The sequence below is a fragment of the Castanea sativa genome, chromosome 9 (genome assembly GCF_040712315.1).
Source record: "Castanea sativa cultivar Marrone di Chiusa Pesio chromosome 9, ASM4071231v1".
NCBI lineage: Eukaryota > Viridiplantae > Streptophyta > Magnoliopsida > Fagales > Fagaceae > Castanea > Castanea sativa.
Window position 1 is genome coordinate 45,589,271 of NC_134021.1, and position 22,065 is coordinate 45,611,335.

Consider the following 22,065-nt stretch of genomic DNA (forward strand, 5'->3'; position numbering starts at 1 on the left):
GCAAATTTAAAACAACAAAAAAATACTACAAACCTGGTTTTATTATAAATAAAACCACAACCACATTTTTATCTCCAAATCAAAAAAAAAAAAAAATACACACAACCACCATCCAACTCTCTCACTGACAAAACATGTAACTATCTCCAACTTCAAAAGTTTCAAGTACAAGATTTTTCTCTATTGGTAAAAGAAACAACATAATTATGCCATATCCCTGTTTTCCAATCTCATAAACCAGTTTTTATATTTGAGAACAAAATCTGCAAACAAAGATTGTAAAAGATGAGAAAGTTGAAAAGGAATGAGGATAGAGAGGAAGTAGTAATTCATGAGCTACTTAGTAATGCTAGGATAAATATCAAAAATAAAACCAACCAGGATGTTCACAGCCAGAAATACATAACTCATAAATGGCAACCAACAAACAAATTTTCATTCCTTATATAATAAAATCGCGTACAAATGCAATACATATACAACCCCCCCTTTTAACAAAATAGAAGATGATGACTGTCAGATGACCACAAAAGAAATACATACTGACCAATTAAAAGAATTTGACCTGCCTGAAGTCTTTAAAACTAGAATTTGTGACCATTACAAAAAGCAGGATCAGTTGAAAGTAAAGAAATAAAAGAATCACTCTTCAGATGGCATCACAATCAATACCGATGCTATCACAGCTATTGACCATAAAGGGCAGATAGCAAAAAGCTAAGAAGACATTGCAAACCAGGCATGTTCTACCAATAAACCACAGATATCCAACTTAGAAGCAGAGATCGATATAATTAAGGAACAAGGATGCAAAAGAAGGCAGAAATTTCATTCTTTTAATCCGTTTGATCCCTAAAATAAATCAACTTTCTTCTTCTGCATGTCTTGCTTCCACCTTGGCAATTTATTGAAAGCTTCTTTGGTAATCCCAAATACAGACTTGAACTCCTCATCTGACAGATAGGCCTACAAATTTGGGAAAATAAAAAAACCATTAATACTGATTCTACACATGGAATAAAATGAAGGCATTCATAGTGAAACCTACCTCTCTCCGCTTAAAATCAATTCCAGTCACTGGATTATCAGATTTTGCCTTTAGTTGATCATAACTGAATGTTCGACCACTTCCACTATCATTCTCCTGCACTGTCTCTTGCTTTGGTTCTGAATCTCCCCCATTGCTTTCAGATCTGGGTGCAACTTCTTCACTCTCCTTGATTTCTGCAACCTCTTGAGGTCCCTCTGAGTCAGATCGATCATTTTCACTTTTTGTTTCTGCTACAAGCACTCAAACAAGCCAAACATTCAAAAGTTTTATGGAAAATCAGTCACTAGGTAGTGGCTATCATTTCTTTTAAGACAAAAATACACTTCATACCCTATACCTTTGATCAATTGTCATTTTAGTCCACTAAATTTAAAAATTATAATTTTCGTCCATTAACTTTGATCAATTGTCATTTTAGTCCATTAAATTTGAACAATTGTTATTTTAGTCCACTAAATTTAAAAATTGTCAAAAACAATTTTTTGTTTAAAAAAATTAATAAATAATCTCTAAAGTTATTTTTTTATGTTAAGAATGTGAAATGACATTGTTTTAAAGGAGTTAACTGAAATATTACAAAATAGCAGCCTTGGAAAAGATAACTTTATGCAAACAATTCAGAGGTTTAATGTATTTGTACAATAACTATGTCATGAAAGTTAATAGATGTAAATTACTTGTAAAAAAAAAAAAAAAAGCAGGGTAATCTCTTCCTTACCAGGAGAGTTAGTTTCTGGTGGAGGACTGCTACTGGATCGAGTAGGAGATTCATCAGACTTTTTTTCAGCTGTAAGAACAGATGAAAGAGCAGCTACTGCTGCTGCTCTTTGTGATCCTTGACCTCTGCCAGATGGCCTAGGAGCAGAAGTTTTGGCACCAGGGGATGAATTAAACGCAGAGTTTAAGGCAGCCAGAGCTTCAGCCCTTTGCCTAGGTCCCTGATTTGACCCATTGGATTTGTCCTGAAAATGGGATAGCACAAGAATTGATCAAGTATATGAATGTCTCAAACACATGCACATACATTGCCATTATTATCATTATCGTCAACTATAAAATTGATTCTATTTAGATATGTATAATAAGGGGAAAAAAATTGCAGAAGCATGAAATATATAGCAATGATGATGACAACCATACTTGCACCAAAAGCATAAGCTAGCTTTAGGTTATAACTTGGAGTGCAGATTGAATGCTATCATCAGATGTTCATGAAAACCAAATAGAACACATTGACCACACAACTTTCCCAACTAAACCGTCCACTGAGAAAGAAGAAAAGGCAAAGGTTTTTCAAAATAACCAAAGCTTGCCCCACATAGCACACAGTCAAACAGAGCTGCTCAACTGAATGATCCTTAGAAAATAGGGAAAGGCAGAGACTTATCCAACTAACTAAAGTTTGCCCCAGGTTTCCCCACTAGTACTTTTATATTCACCAAGAAAATTGCTGAAAGATGAAAACAAGTAATAATTAACATGAATAGAATATGAGTCACACGTCTATCTGAAAATTAAAAATAAAAAAGACTTAAATTACACTTTCTGTTCTTAATTGTTGGGGTTTTTTTATTTTGGTCCATCAAGATTGATTCCGTTTTCAAAATAGTCATTCCATTCATATCTGTTGGAGACTTTATTTTGGCTCCTTAACTTCACAGGAGTTGCACCTTTTTTGGGCCATTTATTTCTATTATATCTAATGGTGAAAAAACACTCATGGTCATGCCATTATTGTTCTCTAGAAATTAGTGATTTAAGGCATTAACTCTTCTTAATAGGGGAAAATAACAGCATTAATTGAACCTTTCCGCAACATCTTCTTCCTCTCTCACAGTCTTCTTGCTCTCGTGCAAACAAATAGTATGGGAGCATATTCATCTCTCACGTCATGGTTAAGAAAAAATACATATAAACCTTAATTTTCCTTGTATCTTTCTCTCGCAAAATATATAAACCTTAATTTTCCTTGTATCTTTCTTGCAAACGGTGTTGCTGCCACCTCATGGGATCATTTAATGTGTTCTAAATTATTTAGAAACACACTGGTTCAAGGAGCACGTCGTGGTGTGGCAGTGCCCCATCCAAAGCCACCGCTGTCAAGCACTCAATAATTTGATTTTGATAAGGAAGAAAAGTAGTTTCTAAAAGGCTAAAATTATGATTTGGGGAGTAAGAGGCAAAGGATGAGGTGAGATTATAATTTGCATTGTGGTGCAGCAGTGCCTCAACCTTTGCTATATATGCAAGTATTTTTGCAGATCCATTTACATCAAATACATAATCAAAGCTTAAAAGGTCCCACCAAAACCAAAGTCTTTTATATTTTTATTTTTCTATTAAGAACCCAACTCAGCCAAACTTAGGGGTTTTTGAATTGATGGCAGCAGTAATTCACAGAACTCCAAACCATAACTGCATATTACACAGCCTTTTGCATTACCTCAGTAACAGTCAATTCTTTTCACTCAAATTAATATTGATTTTTGTTGGCTTCGTAGAAAGAACGTTGTTGTGCAAAAATATTTTTTTCTGGTTGTTGAAGATTTTGTAGCAGATATAGGGATGATTAGATGAAGAAGACAACGAACATGCTGGAGAAATTTTATTTTCTTATTTAAAGATCAAGGCTGAAGAGAGTTAATGTGGTTTGATTACTAATTTCTAGGACAATTATGATATGGCATGATTGTTTTTCCACCCTTAGATTTAATAGAGATCAATGGTCAAGAAAAGGTGTAACTCTTGTAAAGTTACACCCAAATGTAACTTGAACCCATCTCTCTCACTCTATATATGTATATATATGATGTAAATTTGTTGGCTTTTAACAGCCAAATCAAATCATGGAGAAGGATGGAAGGACCATTTTGAAAACGGAATCAAATTTAGTCCAAAATAAAAAATAAAAAATAAACTTAAGGGACCAAAATGAAAATAACCTCAAACTTTACGGGTCAAAGTCAAAAAAATATTCCCAAGGGAAATGATTTTTCACATATGCATTTCATACTAAATGATTTGCACACAATATTTTGAAGTCATACATAACAGATGGTTCCCACCTGCAGATCCAGTGCTTATAGCATACTCATCAGTTCTTATGAGTTGTTGTACGATAAGTTAGTATGAATAGCATTCCTTTATTTCCAAAGGCCCAGAATTGCTGACCTCACCCACAAATAGGATTAATCACTGCCTACCAGAATTACGTATGGGAGATCTTGTTTCCCATCATACTCGTATAAAATCTGGCTAAATAAACTTTCTTGTCCTGTTGCCAGCTGAAAAGCTTTTCCCTAGAATTTTTCATATGAACTCAGAGAAAATTAATCTAATCCCTCAAATGGAATAGTGGCTTCTGATTCCTTTGACATCAGATACCTTCCTGAAAGTGAAACCTGTGAAATAGACATCTCTAAAGATGCAAAACCCTACATCTCTGAAGATGCAAAATCCTCAAATGGAATGCTGCTGAGTACCATTTTTATATCATTTGCTAATTGCTATTCCTCATATAATTTTATTTTTGTTAAGGGAATTGAACCCTAAGACCTACACAAACCCTAACCCTCACTTTACCACTAGAACTATTGTTCAAGGGTACTATATAGCAAGATATCACTTTTAGCTTGGTTGTATTATATCAAATATGAACTGCTACATGCATAAAGTATCCTCCACAATTGCCTAAAGAGGGGCCATTAATCATTATTGTTATTGGGGTACATCACACTAACCTCTCAAGGTTTACAAAAATGTCAGGAATTTATCTCCTACTTTCATAAATGACACTTTGGCCCTGATGCCTTTTTTTTCTTTTTTCTTTTTTATTTTTTGCGATCTGACTAGTCTAATTAGTAGTGATTATTTAAGGTTACTTGGAAGGGAATTCAATATGCAAAAAGGAACATTTTGTCAGGGGCAGATGTTTTAAGTTAAGAGAGGTAAGTTCCTTCCAATTTAAATTCCTGCAAGGCATGCATCTCCTATTTTCAAGACAAAAGTATACAGATGCACCCCCCTTGGCAATGTTTCACAACTTCTAGAAGCAGGCCTGCTGGGCCCCCTTACCCTATCCAATCCCAAGAGGTAACAAGTAAGTGTTAAATGATCAAATCTCTCGACCTCCCAATTGAACTCCAAATCAAAGGCTTTACTGGTCATATTATTCTACAATGACTTTCGTTTTTTTCTTTGTGTGCCTTTTATTTGCTTATTTTTTTGGGACAGGGAGGGAGGAGGGGTGTTCCAGAATCGGCCTTTACGGCCTAGTTTACATACATGCAACAGTATAGGCTGCACCTCCTCAGACTACACTAATGAAGACATGATAGTTGGATATAGCTAAAGGGAATGGTGAAAAGATTTTTAGTAAACCAATAAAGGCATTAGCAGTTTGTTTACCGTTTGGGTTGGTTTCCCAGAGGATGGATGGAATGCAGAAGATAAGGCAGCTAAAGCTGAAGCCCTTTGAGTTGGTCCTCCTTGATTCCCACTGGACTTATCCTGGCCCAGAAATAGCATAAAATATCACACCGTCACTTTACTATTTTTTTTAAAGAAGAAAATAAAATGATGTAGAGAGAGAGAATGGAAGCAAGAGAATTAACGTAGTTGAGCCTAATGACCTACGTCTTGAGTCGAAAGCCCTAAACAACATCTGTACTCTACTGAATTTGTTGTGTTACAATGAACCCAATGTAGGGTATATAGAGGAATACATTAGATTTAGTATAGTAACCCTAAAACCACAATTGACTCTGGCATTACAAAACCACAGTAGCCCATGCTATTTACAAAGCAATGATCTACATACTTACAATAATATTTTAATATATAATATCCTAACATATTAGATTTTGTATATTTTGTAACTATTTAGGCTACTTCATGCCATTCTTTGAATTAAGTAGTCTCATTTCAATAAAATTCTTATTACTTTTTCAAAAAATATATTCTAATATCCCCTCAAACTCGAAGACGCCTTGACTTTGGAACATGAGCTCATGAAGGAAGCCATGAATGAACAGATTGAGTTTAGAATGGACCAGCTTTGTCATGAATTGGAACACGTGAGATTGTAGTGAACAATGACTGTCAACGAGGGATGGAAGTCAGAATACCATGGTCTATGGCCAGAGGATGGGCAACGAGTGGAAAATATTATGGTTTACGTAGTTATGGTAATATCTTAATTAATAGTATCCTAATTGATGCAATTAGCAGGATTTGACTTGTTGAGGTATCAACAAAACATAAATAAGCACAAACCTGAACACACACATAAGCACAAAACAGCCAATCATTATCATCATTACCGGCAACAAAATCAACATCAGACTTGAGGCTGTATATGGTCAAGTTAATTTGCTTGGAATAAATTAAATCAATAAAAACAGCTAAAATATCAATGACAAAAATGACATCAAAATCAACAAGAAATAAGGTGATGTCACCAATAAAAAAAATAGAGGGTAATACTCATAGTTAATCACTAAAGAGAGCAGGTTTAAACTACAACTATGAATGCAAAATTCAAAATAATCATATACTTACCTGATTTGCATTTGCATTAACATAAGATTCCATCTTAAAAATCTCTCAATGTAGCTGAACCATGATCTAAGGCAAACTAACAACAGTAATAGAAATAATAGCACCTTCTAAGTTCTATATAAATACAATGACCACTAATTTAAGTTACAACTCTTAGCTTTTCCATATGAGTTTGTATACCTTCCTTCATTTCAGTTCACCAGGTCCATGATTATAATGTATAGGAGTAGGATTACAACTAATTTATAAGCAGACATCATGAATTTTGTTCATTTAACAAACAGAATTCCAAAAACACCATTTAGAGGAGGTTAAATTAAAATGGTGTTTACCTCCACAACATGGCCAATCCCAAACAACAGTGCTATCTTCTTTTGGAATGAGTTTCCTTGAACCTGAACAAAAATAGCAAAGTTTTTAGCATGTACCCATGTCGTCATAAATTTATGCTTCAAAAACGATACTAATTCTTCTGTCAAAGGGGGGGGGCTGCTATTCCTTTTCTCTTCTAAAGATTAGTTGATTAAACATTACCATTGAACAAATGGTATCTAGTAATAATTATCATGCAAATACAATATCATAGTTCCACTTATAGACTCAATGATATTTACCTTGTAGATGCCTCTCAAATTACTTACTTTTTCCCTATAAGTAATATCATTAAAATAGCACAAAGGGGCGCATCCCAAGTTCATGGTAATTAGACATGAGATATTGCCTATCAAATTACTATTTTCAACACACCCGTCATGAGTGCTTCACCACTTACTAAGACATTATTTTACGCTTCCTCATTCTTGCAAAGTTCTTATCAATTCCTGCAGTTTCACTTGCTTACTAACTATGGTTTGCTTGTTGTTAAGACCCCCATATCTTGATCAAATGGGTGTAAAAGTGAATTAGAAAAGCTAAAAAATTCACAACCTTGAGTGAGCATGCACCAACTCTGACCTAAAACATTGACAAACTTGAATGAGGATGTCAAAAACTCTTACAATTGGGAATCTTCGAGTTCAATTATTTCCTACTTGACAGAAAGATATCACTTAATTTCACCCATATGGGTATACATTGGGTTGCATAGATTTTTTTATTTTTAATAAGTAAAAAGAACAAAGTTCATCCTGAAAGTAACACTTTTAAGTTTAAGCAATCTGAGAATTCTAAAAAAGAACATGAGGGAGTATTTCCTATCAACATCATCCAATCAAAAACTAACATTATCTCAACTTTGCATAGATATGACAAAAGAAACGTCTCTGCCTTAATTGTTAAAATTATTGCTAAACCAGAAAGATAGATATGTTGTTTCAGCACATACAACAGCTTTGTTCTGATCCCATGAAAAGTATGTTGTGAAGAAGCATGGTTCATTTCCTTCAGTGACTTTATATAGTGGTACATTTGAAGACAACCCCTCCAGAGATGCAGCCATCTCTATGTATTTCTGGAAAAAAAAAAATATATATATATATATATGTATATATATAATTTCATAACTGAGAACATAATGATAAGGAAAATATGACAAAAGCCTAAACAGTTTAAGCAGTACCTGGCCAATTTCAAAAGCATTTTGCTTTTCTCTGGAGTCTACAGACTGGCCAACCCAAACAAACACTTCAGCATGTGTGTCAAATATCAAGATATCCTCTGTCAACAGATCATCCTGGGAAAAGTTGTAAACTTCCTCGACCTGTGCCATAATGTAGAAAATGACTATAGAAGCCACTGAAAACCTGAGCTAATATTCAAGGAAGACTAAAACTCACCTGAAACTTTCCTGGGTGGATCCATGTGACAACAAAATGATCAAAGTAAGGAGAGTTAGAATGGATAATGAGCACAATCAACAACTTATGAAACTCAGATTTGCCATTTGTCCATTCGTGAGAGAAGAAATTTTAATAAAAGGAATTATTAACTTAACTTACAGAAGAGAAATGATACCTTTATTAAAAGAGAATGTGAACAAGTGGGGATCTCTGACAATCTCCTGAGAAACTTTTTTGCTGGTGTAACTTTGTTTGCCTCCAAGGGGAAACCAGAAGGATGAGCTCTCTGTTCCTTCTTTAGCATGTTTCAGAGCAACTCCTGGCTGAACAAGTTAAATAATTCTTGAGTTGGTTAACAACAATACATTAGGAAATAGTAGGGCCTGATTTCTATATTAAGTTCCAAAAACTAGCTTAAGACTGCTAGAAGTATAAATTGTAAGCACAAGAATGCTGCTTCTTTTTTCCTCATAGGTGTTAAGAATGAGAATGCTATGATGCCAATCCAAGGAATAAATTCCAAAACTCATCCAATTGGTTTTGATTACCATATTTATTTTCAATTTTTTCTACAAAGGGAAACAAACACCAATACGAAGTAAAGCATCTAGATGTGATTCAATAAATTAACAAAAAAAGTTGGGATATACTCCAAATTCAACATAGCACTGTACTCAGTTGCATACAACTTGAATCAGCATATAGTGCATACATACATACATGTATAGACCAAGATTAGCTACAAAGTAGTTTGGAAAACTCTCCAAGTCACTACATGGCAAATTATAAGACTGTCTATGTGTTATTTAAACAGGTCATATGACTCATTATAAAAGTCATGTGACTAAAATTATACATGGATGATCTCTTCAATTGCCACGTAACGGGTTAGAGGAAGATAGCTAAAAAAATCGGTTTGGAGCTAACTTTTTTCCTATATATATAATAGTATTATCACAAATTAGGAACATATAAAACAATTTTGACATTGCATTAAAGTTGTAGGTTTGGTTCTGTCTCACTACGACCTTCAATTTTCAACCACATAAGCTTAAAATTCCCCCTAATAAAATTAGCAAAAGACAAAACTAACCAACCCAACCCACCCAATGCTCTGTTTGGTTGCCATCCAAGAAAATGTAGAAAAACATAACAATACTAGCCTGATTATTTTTTTTTTCTATTGGGAAAAAGAACATTAAAGCTTAAATGATAAATTACTAATTGTCCCAAAAGCTTAAACTGCTAGGAAATGATAAATTTAATTATTCAATCATAATTCTAACACACCTCTTTGTATGTGGGCCTAGACTCCCCCTTAATAAGTGGGGCCCAACACGTGGATTTTTTACTTTTTAAATGGGAGTTAGAGTAGAGTCATGGTTTGAACTTAGGATCAACTGCTCTAATGCCATGATAAATTACAAGTTGTCCCAAAAGCTTAACTTGCTAAGAAATGATGTATTTAATCATTTAACCATAATTCTAACAGAAAAAAACATGCGAAAACTTACACAGAATAGTTTTAACATTACAATTTTTCGTTTGCCCTTTTTCAATTAAAAAACAAAAGTGAATGGTCAGTTCATTCTACTATGTAGTTAGTTTGAGGCTCTGTACTGAAATATAGTCAAGTTATTAACAGGTTGAGCCAACTTGGTCTTGCTTTTGACTTTTTAAAATGAGGCCTCTACATTTTAAAGCCACAATGAGTTAGAGTGAAGCCAATAAAAGAATAGTTTTGAGTTATAAGTATACCTTCAAAAACTCTGAAACTTTTGCAGCTAACTGCTGCTGCTCAAAGGAACTTTGATTTCCATGCCAGGTGAAAATTGAAGAGCCAGATTGAAGGACAAAACACTCCATAGAGTTCAATGATGTTGCGGCCTAAACAAGAATAAAACATATATATGTATATTTCTGTTCAAATAACATCTAGATGACTCATATGATGATCAATGTCTTGCAACTATGCAACTTAAGAATGCTTAGTATTCGAAAAGGAGAAAGGAAATGGGGAGTTAGCTTGCTCATGTTACTTGTATTTATTGTTCACTTACCTTATAATCATATTGTACACAAAATTTTATATTTTATCACCAGCCTCTTCACGCGTGTTTAGAGGCTTGTTTTGATTAACATATATATAATTTTTAGGTCATAAAACTCTAACATGTTCAGAAATCAAGTTTTCAAATATAAATATTTTAGGGTGTTAGAAACTTTAAACCTTTGACAAAATGAATTTTAAAAAAAAAATAAAAAATAAAGTGCTTGTGAAACCGTCACTTACAGGCAGTTATAACCTCCTCTTCTCTCACAAAAAGCAAGGTAGGTAGGGTTCTTGATATTACCATTATAACTACTTCTAGCTACAGTTTAGTTTTGGAAAAAAGAAAAAAGAGACAAAAGAATTGTATTGTGTTTTAAATTTAAAATGTGACCTAAATTTTAGGTATTTGAAAAATCTTATTTTCCTTGTTTAACCCTATAATTTGATTTTTATTTTTTAACAAAAAAATAGTGATTATGTGTGAGGGTATTTTGGAGCATTAAAAGTGGAAACCAAAAGGTTTCATTCTCTTAATAATAGTATAGATGTCACACTAAACCAATAGAATGGAAAATGATATCAAAATTTGACATGTTATAACGTTGTGCTAATAAAAGAAAACATATACACGTTTTTATGGCCAATGATAGATTCAACAATCAAAACATTGACCACTGGAACCAAAGCAATAGGCAAAAATTATGGTTTCCAAATCACTAACATGTAAAGCAATATTGAAGAAAGAAGCCAGTACGTTCAAACAAAACATTTGTCTACAGACAAGGTTTTAAAAACCATAGAAAAATTGATTGACATACTGCATCAACTTGCACTGCTTTATTGTTATGAGTGGAAGTTCCCGATATTTGAATGAGTGCAACAGAATCCGCCGAGTAAGTTTCATCCATCAAACCTTTGTCAGCTATAAATTTTTTGTAACCAGAGCTCAAACCTCCCTAAAGTTGAAAACCAATCAATTACCACTGTTAGCTACGAATCCCACTCTCATATCACATTATTAGAATTAAATCTTGATATTCAAGGTGAATTTTTGTGCAAGCTAAGCAAGTACCTTAAGGACCACCATAGGTTGAAAAAGTGCAACAAATTGCGGTGGCTCTTTACCTTGAAATATGCGACCCTGCAAGAATCACTCATTACATGCAAGTATAAAGGGTCACATTCCACAACTTGTATAAAGATAATATGCTACCTGAACAGGTCTCCCTTTTAATGAGTTGAACATTGTACTAGCCAACCGAGTAGCCATCTTTTGGTCCTCCTGGATTAGGGAATATAATCAAGTCATTATATTAATAGTTATAAATTAAACCAACAACAGGGAGTGCAAGTTATAAGTTGAAATACAAATAATTTGCAAGAGTAGGGACAGCACAAAATGGTGTCATACTATTGCAGCATCATGATTCAACCTTATGATGACTCATATGAGGTGAGAGTTAAAAATTATACACACACAAATGAACCTACATGCACACATTTTCACCATCCCAGTAACAAGGAAAGTTTGAAGTTGCAAATATTATGGCTTATTGGAAGAAGAAACACATAACCATGTAGTACAAGATCTTAGATTCATACTAATACATTATCAAAACTGCAAATTTTTCATCAAATATGTAAAATTAAAAAGAAGGGCAAATTGCACTTCTCTCTTACCACCCCCCCCCCCCCCGGGGCGTCTAAAGTATAGGGCAGTTGCAATGTCCCCCTTTACATTAAAACCTAGTAATATTTCCCCCCTTATTTTTTCGTACTGAGCACTTAACCCTCCGTTAGTATTTTTTGTCAAATTAATGGATTTTTTTTTTTGAAAAATGTGTCTGGACATGCACTGACAAACGTTGATATTTCATGTGTTGTGTTTCTTATTGGAGGGTATTAGGGACACCATTGTGCATGTGATGCTTAGTTTTGGACTTTTGGTAGTGTATTAAAAAGAAAAATGTAAAATTAGTTGTCCCAAGCAATTTGACATGCAGGAACACAGATGATGAAAAATATTTAGATGCTTTCCCCATAACATGGATTGCTGATTGCAAAATAAGTTGTCTTTCAGGTGGTACGTAATGGTCAAGGCCAAAAACAACAACAGGGTATTAGCAGTGAGAACTGAGGATACATCAACTGGCACCTCTTGGTATTTCCAACAAAGATGTCTAGGGTTCAAACCATCCCCCCTCCCCCATTGCAAGTATTGAATTCATCAAAAATAAAAATTTTGAATTAAAAAAAGAAAAGAAAAAAAGAAGTCAGAGTGGAGGCGAAGTCATGGGTTTAAGATTCACTGGGTGCTTGTGTAATCTATCATTAAAAAAAAAAAAAAGGTACTTGCATAGTGAACTGCATATTAATTCCAGAAAGGGTTCAAAAATACATCTCTCTGCATTGTATATTACAAGAACTGCATGCAACTGTATGAAGCCATTCTTTTAAAAATTTCAAACCCAAAGTAGAACAATGTAATTTACCTCAATGCTGTCCTTTCCAAACCAACAGCACAAAAGGTAGTCTTCTTTCCTATCACCTGAATGGTAGGTATAGAGAACAATGTAGCAATCCCCGCTATAAAATTTACCAACATCCTCTTTAGGCAATGGAGTCTTGGCACTGCCATTGATGCGCCATACCTACGGAAAAGGAAATAGTCCATAGGTAATGTTTTGAATATTAATCCATTCAAACCAGCCAATTAATCAATTCATTTCCAGATGCAATGATTAAAAAAAAAAAAAAAAGAGTATTAACTAGACCTCCATCTTTCCGCATCCCTCAAGCAAAGGTGGGACCTCCTCATTTACAGGCGCACTTTTTGTCATGCCCTTGACACCAACCCCTTGTTGCTTCAACAAAGCTAGCAATGTACAAAATACAATATTCAACAAGATTGACCAGATATTCCAATTTAATTTAGGGATGAGGAAATGATCACTACCTGCCACTTTGCCTCTGCTTCCTTCCTCATTCCCAGGAGTGGCAGAACCTGAGGGCCAAGAATCAAAGTTGGACTTAAATGAACGCGTCTCATAACCTTGAATAAGCCGGGTAATACGTGTAGATTTTGGCCTATTTTGACTGGTGAGAAATTCCTGAAGATAAAAATTGAAGTTTAGAATACTTATTTTTATTAAGAAATGGAGAATTGGATGCTACGCTACTACCTCAGCCACTTGGACGGCAGCTTTTCTCTCCTCCACTTGCGTTACCCGGCCAATCCAAACAAATACCTCAGCACCACAGTCCAGTAGATAGCATTTGTTGTTTTCCAACAGGGATTTGGATAGCTCACTTTCTACTATCTTCACCTGTCCGTCAATGATGCTGTAGAAACCAGCAAGCCAAGTTAAAATTATGTTAATAACTTTAGTCAACATGAAACACTGGCATGCTATCTTTCATCCAAACAAGAAAGAAAATGATGGAGCAAGAGCAACTAATATATACCTTTTTCATCAAAAAAAAAAAATACTAATATATACCTTTTAAAATCATAGTCCCTCCATCCTCATTTGAGTGTCTTGGTTTGAAAAGGCAGGATGTTTCATAAAGTTAAAATGTGTCCTGATTGGTCTTTTGAATTACTATTGGATAATATTGGAAGATGAAGGTTTAAATGCTTTTACTTTTTGAAAGTGGATACTCACTCAGGGACGTTCCAAAAGGAAAGCAAGACATTTAATATGGAATGAATGAAATAACAAAATAATGAAATGAACAAAAGACAGGCAAGAAATTCATTTAAGTTGTCAATATATATCACTATCAGCCTCTTGGTTAGATGCTTGACCTCAAGGACAATATTGAAGATGTAAGTAATATCATTTACTCTTATACCAGTAAGTCATAAATGCAAACAAAATTAGATTTTTTGAAGCTGCCTGACAAACATTTAAAATCAACTTGTGATCTTTTCCATCCTTTATTTTCTTTCTTTTTTTTTCCGTGAAAATTTCTGTTGGATATTATTGAAAGATAAGTAAAGACAACGAGAAAAACTCCCTGAAAATATCAAAGCTTCCAAAAAAAGCATAAGAAGGGGGAAAACACACACACACACAACAGAGCAACTTCTCCATAGAACCTGCAATGCAATTAGCTAACCGTGCTAATTCTTCCTTTAAGAAAGCAGTTAATGTATTAACTATCCAAACTTAAGACCTTAAACTTTAATAGAGCTTCTAGAAAGCAGAAAACAAGATGATTGAAAAAATCAAATCAACATCTAGCCATTTTTCCATAGCTCTCCTCCATATTAGCAACGTAAAATTCTTCATCTTTGTATAGAAAAAACTATATAATGAGAGAAAAAGGGCATGTATTTCCCTGTAACTTGATTCATTAATTACTCTATAGAGATAGAGTAAGTTAAAGAGCCCATCTTAAGTTGCTATTTGATGGTTAGGATAGAACTAACAGCAAATTTACAGTAAGGAGATAGCACAGCCTGATATTATTCAAATGTAGTGCTGCAGGATGACATGGCAACTCTATAAGCAAACTCACTAAAAATACATATTTGTGTGTGTGTAGAGAGAGACAGAGAGAACATATGGGATCAGAAGCAAATGAAGATGGAGAATCAACTGGGTTAAAAAACAGTTCATGATTGAGCAATTCTGAAACTGTAAAGATTCAGACTTAATGAGAACAGACAGAGATGCAGACTATAGCCACCAATCAGAAACACCTTCTGTACAAGGGAGAAGGGAATCGATTCCCAGCCAGGTTAATACTGTAGCACATACAAAATGCATTATGGAAGTAGCAGATACCATGTAGATGCAAAATTAAACCTTCCAAATGTCTGCTCTCTCAAAGGGCCAAAATGATATAAACTAAATAAGTTGCAATTCTTTTTTTTTTTTTTTTTTTGGAAGAGAGGAAGTGGGGAGGGGAACAAGTAAACCGCCTATGCATAACCACCACAGACTCTAAAAGTCTAATTCCTGCACCACAGGGCACAACTTTGTAGTTTAAAAATTTTAGACATATATCTGCTTTCCATTTCCACATGCTGCTACGACTTATCATAATATAGAAGCAAAAACAAAGAGAAATATAAAAGGAAGAAAGTTTACTGGAGAAAGCCTCACTCTTACATACAAAGAAGAAGATGGAATAAAATACCTATAAAGTTTAGCAGGAGTGGCCTCAGGAATAATGTCATCTTCACTAGTGACCTTTTTTCCAATAGGAGCAAAACCACCAAAGAGAACCCAGAACTCACCAGAGTCTGACTCAGTATCCAACTTCCCATCATCTGGCATGGTGAACACCATTAAGAACAACCAAGTAATCAAATGAAGAATTGAGAACCATGGGTACAACTAAAAATGAATGAAAACAAAATAGAGGTAGGAAAATGTAAACTTGTTGAGAATAGTAGAAAGAATAATAGCATCATAACAATCACATATACATGTGACCTTACCAACAATTGCAACATCACAAGTTCCAACGTGATACTTTTCCTTAAAAAACTGAATTACTTCCAAGGCCTTGGCCCTTTCCTGGATATTGGAATTTGCACCATTGAACTGATAAATCTTATTCTGAGTGTCCAGGATAAATACATCATCATGATTCAGTGAGGATCGAGCAAAAGGGACCTGCACAAGCAAAATGGAGAATGATGATTCCTTGATCTGTGAAAATCTACATCTAAAGTTCATTGAATTCATTAAGTTAATTTGCAGTGCCTGCTTCATTCTGACAACTCGTTTTCCTCTACAGACATACAACCGTGTTTCAAATACTTCTTCCTCAGGCGTTTTAAATCCAGATGCAACACCACCCTCCAAAGGTATGATACAAGGTTTAAAGTATGACAAAAATTTGTCAGATTCATGGCCTTGTATTTCCCTGTGCTGCACTGCACGTCCCCCAAGAACCGCATCAAGTTCAACAGTTTTTAAAGCAGCTGTTCCGGATTCATCCTATAAGAATTTATAAGGTTTAGTGAGACTATATTTTCAGGTCAACTCTTAGCTTATATGAACACGAAATCTTAAAGGCTAGTTCAAACTTTAAATGAAGAAAAAAATGGAAAATGGCACACCTGACTTGAATCCTTCCCAATCCAGAAGTGAATGTCTAAGATATAAGCACCTCCTTTGCCTTGTGCTGTCTACAGAAATATATGACAGGTAAGCACGTAAATAAATATGAAAGACAAAGATTACATTTCAGAAGGATATGGAGCCCCATCCACCTCCCCCACCCCTTTTTTTTTCTCTTTTTTCATTCATCTAATCAACAAATGACAAAGACAGAGAGGAGAGCACTGGATGCAGTTTGTACCTGCAAGACAATGTAACAATCCCCCATGTAGAATTTTCCATATTCAGACTTTGGCAATGGTACGGGCTGAAAGTTCTCAATTCGCCAAATTTCAGTCCCTCTGTAAGATGTTAAGTTTAACAACTAAAATGGAAAGGCAGCATGTTCAGCATATAAGTAATACTGTATAATGTTCACTCCTCTCTTGCATACAAAACAAAAAAGAAATACGTAAACAAACACTGTGCACAAGTTCATTACTTATCCACTACTCATAGTAAGGATACACTCTTTGACCAGCTCCCTGAAATGCAGGATCCAATTTGGCAGAGCTAGACATTGCCTGAAATCCTTTTTGGTACTGAATCTCCCAACTAAGACAAAAAAAGATGTTCTTTGAACTCCTGTGTTTTGGTAGTCTACAGATTCCACAAGACTCAACTGCACAAGAGAAGAAATGGGGAGATTAAATAGATGTCAAGAACAAACTCAACAAATCAGAAGCCTACTATCTATGTTGTAGCTGTAGCTACCAACAGTCTAAATGTCTATTAACCACATAAGATAAGCAGAGGTTACAGAAAAGAGAGAATTGTATAAGGGAACAATAAAAATAAAAAGGAAATAAAAACAAAGGAAGAATTAGCAGATTGTAAATACAATCAGACACAAACGTCTTACTTATCAAAAAAAATATAGGCATCATGCTATATTCATTTTGCTTGTATGGTTCCACTACATACAGAGATCACAACAAAATAACAGTTTCACAGGAAATAAATTCATTTTGTGCAATTGCAACATCAAGGTAAAGAATTAAGAATGGCCCAAGCCAAAAAAGCAACATAACTTTCAATTAGTCAGAAAAAAAGTGGATCAGCATATATGCTACAAGAAAACTTCATAGAGATCATAAAACATATATATTGTCTCTACGAAAGTTACTATTATTGGAAGTGGATATCTTATCATAATGGTTCATATGAACTGCTAGTATCTACCACGTCTGGGTTCAGCCCACATCCCCATTAAGTTGAAATAATAAATTACTAAAACTCACATACAGAAACCCTCCATAATAAACACACGTGCCAGTATGCCAGATCCCTATTTTGTAACAAACACGTGCATAAGTGTTAATGTCTAACTGCTGCATTGTGTCTGATACAGTATGATTGGAATTCAAACATCTCAATTCTTTACTGTCAGGGTCTTGCATCTGCATTGGATTTGCAATCTTAAATCTGATTTACGTTTTACCTCATGTCTGGTTCCAATTGTCAAAATCAGAAGCAATGGGGAAAATTTCTAAGAGGGGCCAAAGTGGAATATATCAAGTGGTGGAAAGATTCCAAAAATTCTGGGTAGGGGTAGGCAATTATATATATATGGTAAGTATCAGTATACAAATCATATACTGTAAGGATGATCAAATGAAAGTACAATAATCAAGAAATCCAGCATGGGTTGGGGGGGCAATTATGTTAAAAGCAATAATGGAATATTTTTTAACAAATAATTATACGGAACGTTAACATGCAGGGGACCATAACCTCCCTGCTCTGCACCAGCCTTGCCTACTCTGCTATTTATCACAAGTCATCTTGGAGAAGGCTGATATTAAAGAACTCTCCCCTTTTCTTTTTCTTCTTTTATAAGTGCTGAAGAGAACTCTCCCCTTTTCTTTTTCTTCTTTTATAAGTGCTGAAGAGAACTCTCCCCTTTTCTTCATTGCATGCATAGAATCCACAATAGTTGGCTTGCCTACCCTAAATATTCTCCAAGATATTGCTCTTCAAAGTTCAGCTGTCTCTTAGCTTTTTCAATGGTCCTCCATTCACAGTGATATATCAGCTAAGACATAATAAATTCCACCTCTTCATACCCTAAACATGGCCCTACATGCATGGCGAAGCAATCACATGGAATTATGCTTGAGCATGATCACAGTGTCCTATAACTCCCATAGCTTCCATACTCCAATACTACCTCTCTTTCTCGCTCTCTCTTTTATATGCTACTCCACAGCTATTCTACCAGTTGCTCTACCAATTTGAGCTGCTTATTCATTATGAAAAAACTTCTGGTAATAGAAGAGCAACTGTTTAGATGTTCTATTCACATCATGATATCTTTTTGATCCAAGTCCCAATATCATAATGGTCCTTCCAAAGATCTCATACCTAGCTGATCCTCTTTTAATTATTAAAAGACACATGATCCAGAAGGAATTTTTATCTAGAGTCAGTGTAATCATTGGAATTTCACGTTTCTACACATATATCCCAAGAACAAATTGTGAACTACACTTATCAAGAGAACTGTCAACTAATAACATTATATTTGAGTGTTTTCTCACCATGTATCTTGCATGCATATCTTACGAAAGAATTAAATTGAAGTATCAAACAATCAACAACGAGCATTCTTATTTATTATCAAAAATGATGACCGTTCTTAATGTGAATATATCCTTGGCAACTCCAGACAGTTCGGCAACCAATCTATTATTGAAACTAAACATGCATATTCCCATATCAAGTAGGCAAGAGCCACCAAAGCCATGTCCAGAGGTTGCCTACCATCTTACATTACCACTTGAAGCACAATGCAATGAAACCAAGTTGTAAAGTTCCCCATGTTAAGGATGACCCTCAATCCATTCTTGCTGCAAATCATATCATCCCATTTTTCTTTTGATAGTTAAGTTACATAACCACCCTACAAATCATATCATCCCTAAAAAAGCTCGCTCAAAATCAATGTTGAAATCCATGTCTTCAAAGTCTGTCAAATACTCTCATAACACCAAAAATCTTGAAAATAGATTAGAGCAGAAATGACTATACATGACACGGCTACATTGAGATTCCAATCCAGAATGGATAATCTAGCAATTATGTTATTCAGGACTGACCCATAATGCCTTGATCACAATACATTGATAAAACTATCATGCCCAATACACAAAACTCTCACTTTCACGGGGTCTAGGAAAGGTGATTGGTAGGCAGCCTTACTCTCTTTTCTTTTCTTTTTTCTTTTTTGACCGGCTGATTCCCAAACTCAAACCTACTATCTGCTTTTGGTGGAAGACACTTGCCAACGCACCAAGGGTTCACCCCTAATCATAATCAAAACCCCAAAAACAATTATAAATCACTGGACTTACTCCAATGCAAAGAGCTCAATATTGTTAGATCTCCTTGATTTTTTTATTTTTATTTTTTGACTCAGTTTCATAATCAACCATCTATTTCACAAACACAAAAGCCATCCTATCAGACTTTTACAAATAACCATTCAAGTTACAACATAAAGTCAAGTGAGGACAATAACACATAAAGGCTGGATCAAACAAGTAACAGACGAATAACAAAGTTCATAGATGATCAAGCAACTAACCAATGATAAACAACAACAAAAACCCACATACCCCATCAGATCAGAGCTCAAACTGAATACAAAAACACAATAAAAATTAAAATTAAAATTAAAAACAACGAAAACCCATTAAAATTATAAGAAATTAAGAACGACCCAGATCAAGAAACATGATCATAAATCAGAAAAACGATGAAAGAAGGCGATCGAATTACAAGAGATCTGAGTGAGAGTGTGATTGAGAGGGGTACCTGAGATCGTGGTGGTGTGGCAGTGATGATGGGAAGGTGAGAAAGAGGAAAGAAATGGGAGTTATGTTATGTGAATGTGATGGGGGAAGGACGAGGTTGCAGAGCTGGCAATAAAGAAAGAGAAAAGAGAGAGAGTTGTAAAGAAAAGTGAATTATTGCTGTGCGTTATGTTATGGGGTTTCTCTCTCTAACTTTTTAGGCTTTTGAGGATTGGATTGTTTGTAATTTCAGAGAGAGAGAGAGAGAGAGAGAGAATGTGAATGAATGAAATATGATGATGATGATTGTTTTGTGAAGAACGAAGAGAGAAAGAAGAAAAGAGAAAATGAGTTTGTGAGTGAAAATGGAAATGGAAATGGATATGGAGAGACAAAGTCGTTATTTTAAGGCAAAGATCCGGTGACGGGTGGCACCGTCCATGTCATCTCTTCTCCTTTGCTTCTTTTTCTATCTTTTCTTTTCTACTTTTTTTTTTTTTTTATATAATTATTTTCCTTGTTATTGTCTTTATTTTGTTTTTTTATTTTGTTTTTTTTCCAACAAAAAGATTTACACAAGAGTTCTCATGTTACTTTATATGAACTTTGGTAAGAGTTGAGCATTTCAAGGAGTGGCACTTTAACGAATATGTTGTGCCCACAATGATAGTTCCATCAAGACCCTGATAATACATGTGGTATTACCAGTTTTCTTCATGGGAAGTTGGGTCGATGAATTCACACTGGTGACCCCTTTTAAAAATAAGAATAACCCTTATTGATATAAAGATAGAAAAAGTCACTTAAGACGGTTTAATCATGTTTAAAGGAAAGTGGGAATACAAAAAGTAACATTAGTAGAAATTAGGGAAAAAAATATGTGTTAGTTAAGAAAGTAATAGAGAGTATGATTTCAAATAAAATAGAATTGAAGAAAAAAATACATGTGGCCAATTCTAACTAATTTATTGAGAATTATAATCAGTCAATTCCAAATTTTTAGCACTAATGCTTTGGTATTATTGTTGTTGTTGTAACTATCCCTAACGGTTAACATACTTATGGACTAAATTTTTTTTATAAATATTTGAACATGGAATTAGAGCGGGGTGTAAGAAAAGAAAAAAAAACAGGGAGAAAATAATGGAGTGAAATAGATAAAAATAGAATTGTTAGGAATATTCTATTCATTTCCCTGTTTAAGATTTAGTAAAAATAAATAGGATGAAATGGAATAGTGGAATAGAATAGAATAACTATAAAAGAGTACCTATTTTATATTATTTCCTATTTTGAGGGGGTAACAAATTAAAAGGTGAATGGTATAATAATAGGTGAATGGTATGATAATAGTTATAAACTATATCATTTTCATTTTCATTTTCCTTCCTCATTTCATAAACTCCTAAATAGGTTAAAAAGCTATATCATATTCAATTTCACTACGTTCCATTCGTTAATGATTTGTCTATTCCATTCAATTCTATTTATAAAAAAAAAAAATTTTAAAAAAAAATCTCAAACGTAGTGTTGTTGAAGTCAACAAAGTTTAATGGTACTCTATGCTCTATGGAAGTACCGGTGAAGTTTAACAATGGTTGTGTGACTTGCGTCCTCTCATGATTGGACTTGATTATGTTGTTCATCTTGTTGTTGTTGATCATATCTATGATGAAGATTTTCTTGAAGATCGACAAACCCAATTGACAAA

General features: G+C 34.4%; 1 protein-coding gene across 6 annotated transcripts; it reads right to left on the reverse strand.

The window, feature by feature from the left end:
• Positions 1-414: 414 nt before the first annotated feature.
• LOC142608601 (villin-2) lies at positions 415-20,731 on the reverse strand. 6 transcript variants are annotated; one of them, XM_075780292.1, is made up of 24 exons: positions 20,377-20,731; positions 17,029-17,182; positions 16,763-16,862; positions 16,521-16,589; positions 16,162-16,398; positions 15,894-16,071; positions 15,590-15,722; positions 13,624-13,783; positions 13,398-13,551; positions 13,216-13,316; positions 12,934-13,092; positions 11,655-11,723; positions 11,514-11,582; positions 11,260-11,397; positions 10,147-10,275; positions 8,564-8,711; positions 8,386-8,396; positions 8,169-8,309; positions 7,935-8,060; positions 6,943-7,005; positions 5,459-5,560; positions 1,770-2,013; positions 1,049-1,278; positions 415-966 (listed from the first exon to the last, which is right to left on the reverse strand). In XM_075780292.1, the coding sequence occupies exons 2-24, from the start codon at positions 17,079-17,081 to the stop codon at positions 853-855; spliced, it is 2,928 nt and encodes a 975-aa protein (XP_075636407.1). In that variant the 5' UTR covers positions 17,082-17,182; positions 20,377-20,731; the 3' UTR covers positions 415-852. The 6 variants fall into 6 exon arrangements, with proteins under 6 accessions (XP_075636407.1, XP_075636406.1, XP_075636405.1 ...); XM_075780291.1 differs by having other exon boundaries at positions 1,049-1,281; XM_075780290.1 differs by having other exon boundaries at positions 1,049-1,290.
• Between the last annotated feature and the right edge of the window lie 1,334 nt (positions 20,732-22,065).

What these genes read in the sequence shown, in the direction of transcription:
- LOC142608601 (XM_075780290.1), bottom strand. Translation starts at nt 17,081, where the DNA reads ATGTCTAGCTCTGCCAAATTGGATCCTGCATTTCAGGGAGCTGGTCAA. An exon ending in CTGCCGTCCAAGTGGCTGAG is followed by an intron (nt 13,552 to 13,623) that starts GTAGTAGCGTAG and finishes TTTTATCTTCAG; the next exon opens with GAATTTCTCACCAGTCAAAA. An exon ending in TTGGAAAGGACAGCATTGAG is followed by an intron (nt 11,724 to 12,933) that starts GTAAATTACATT and finishes TCCCTAATCCAG; the next exon opens with GAGGACCAAAAGATGGCTAC.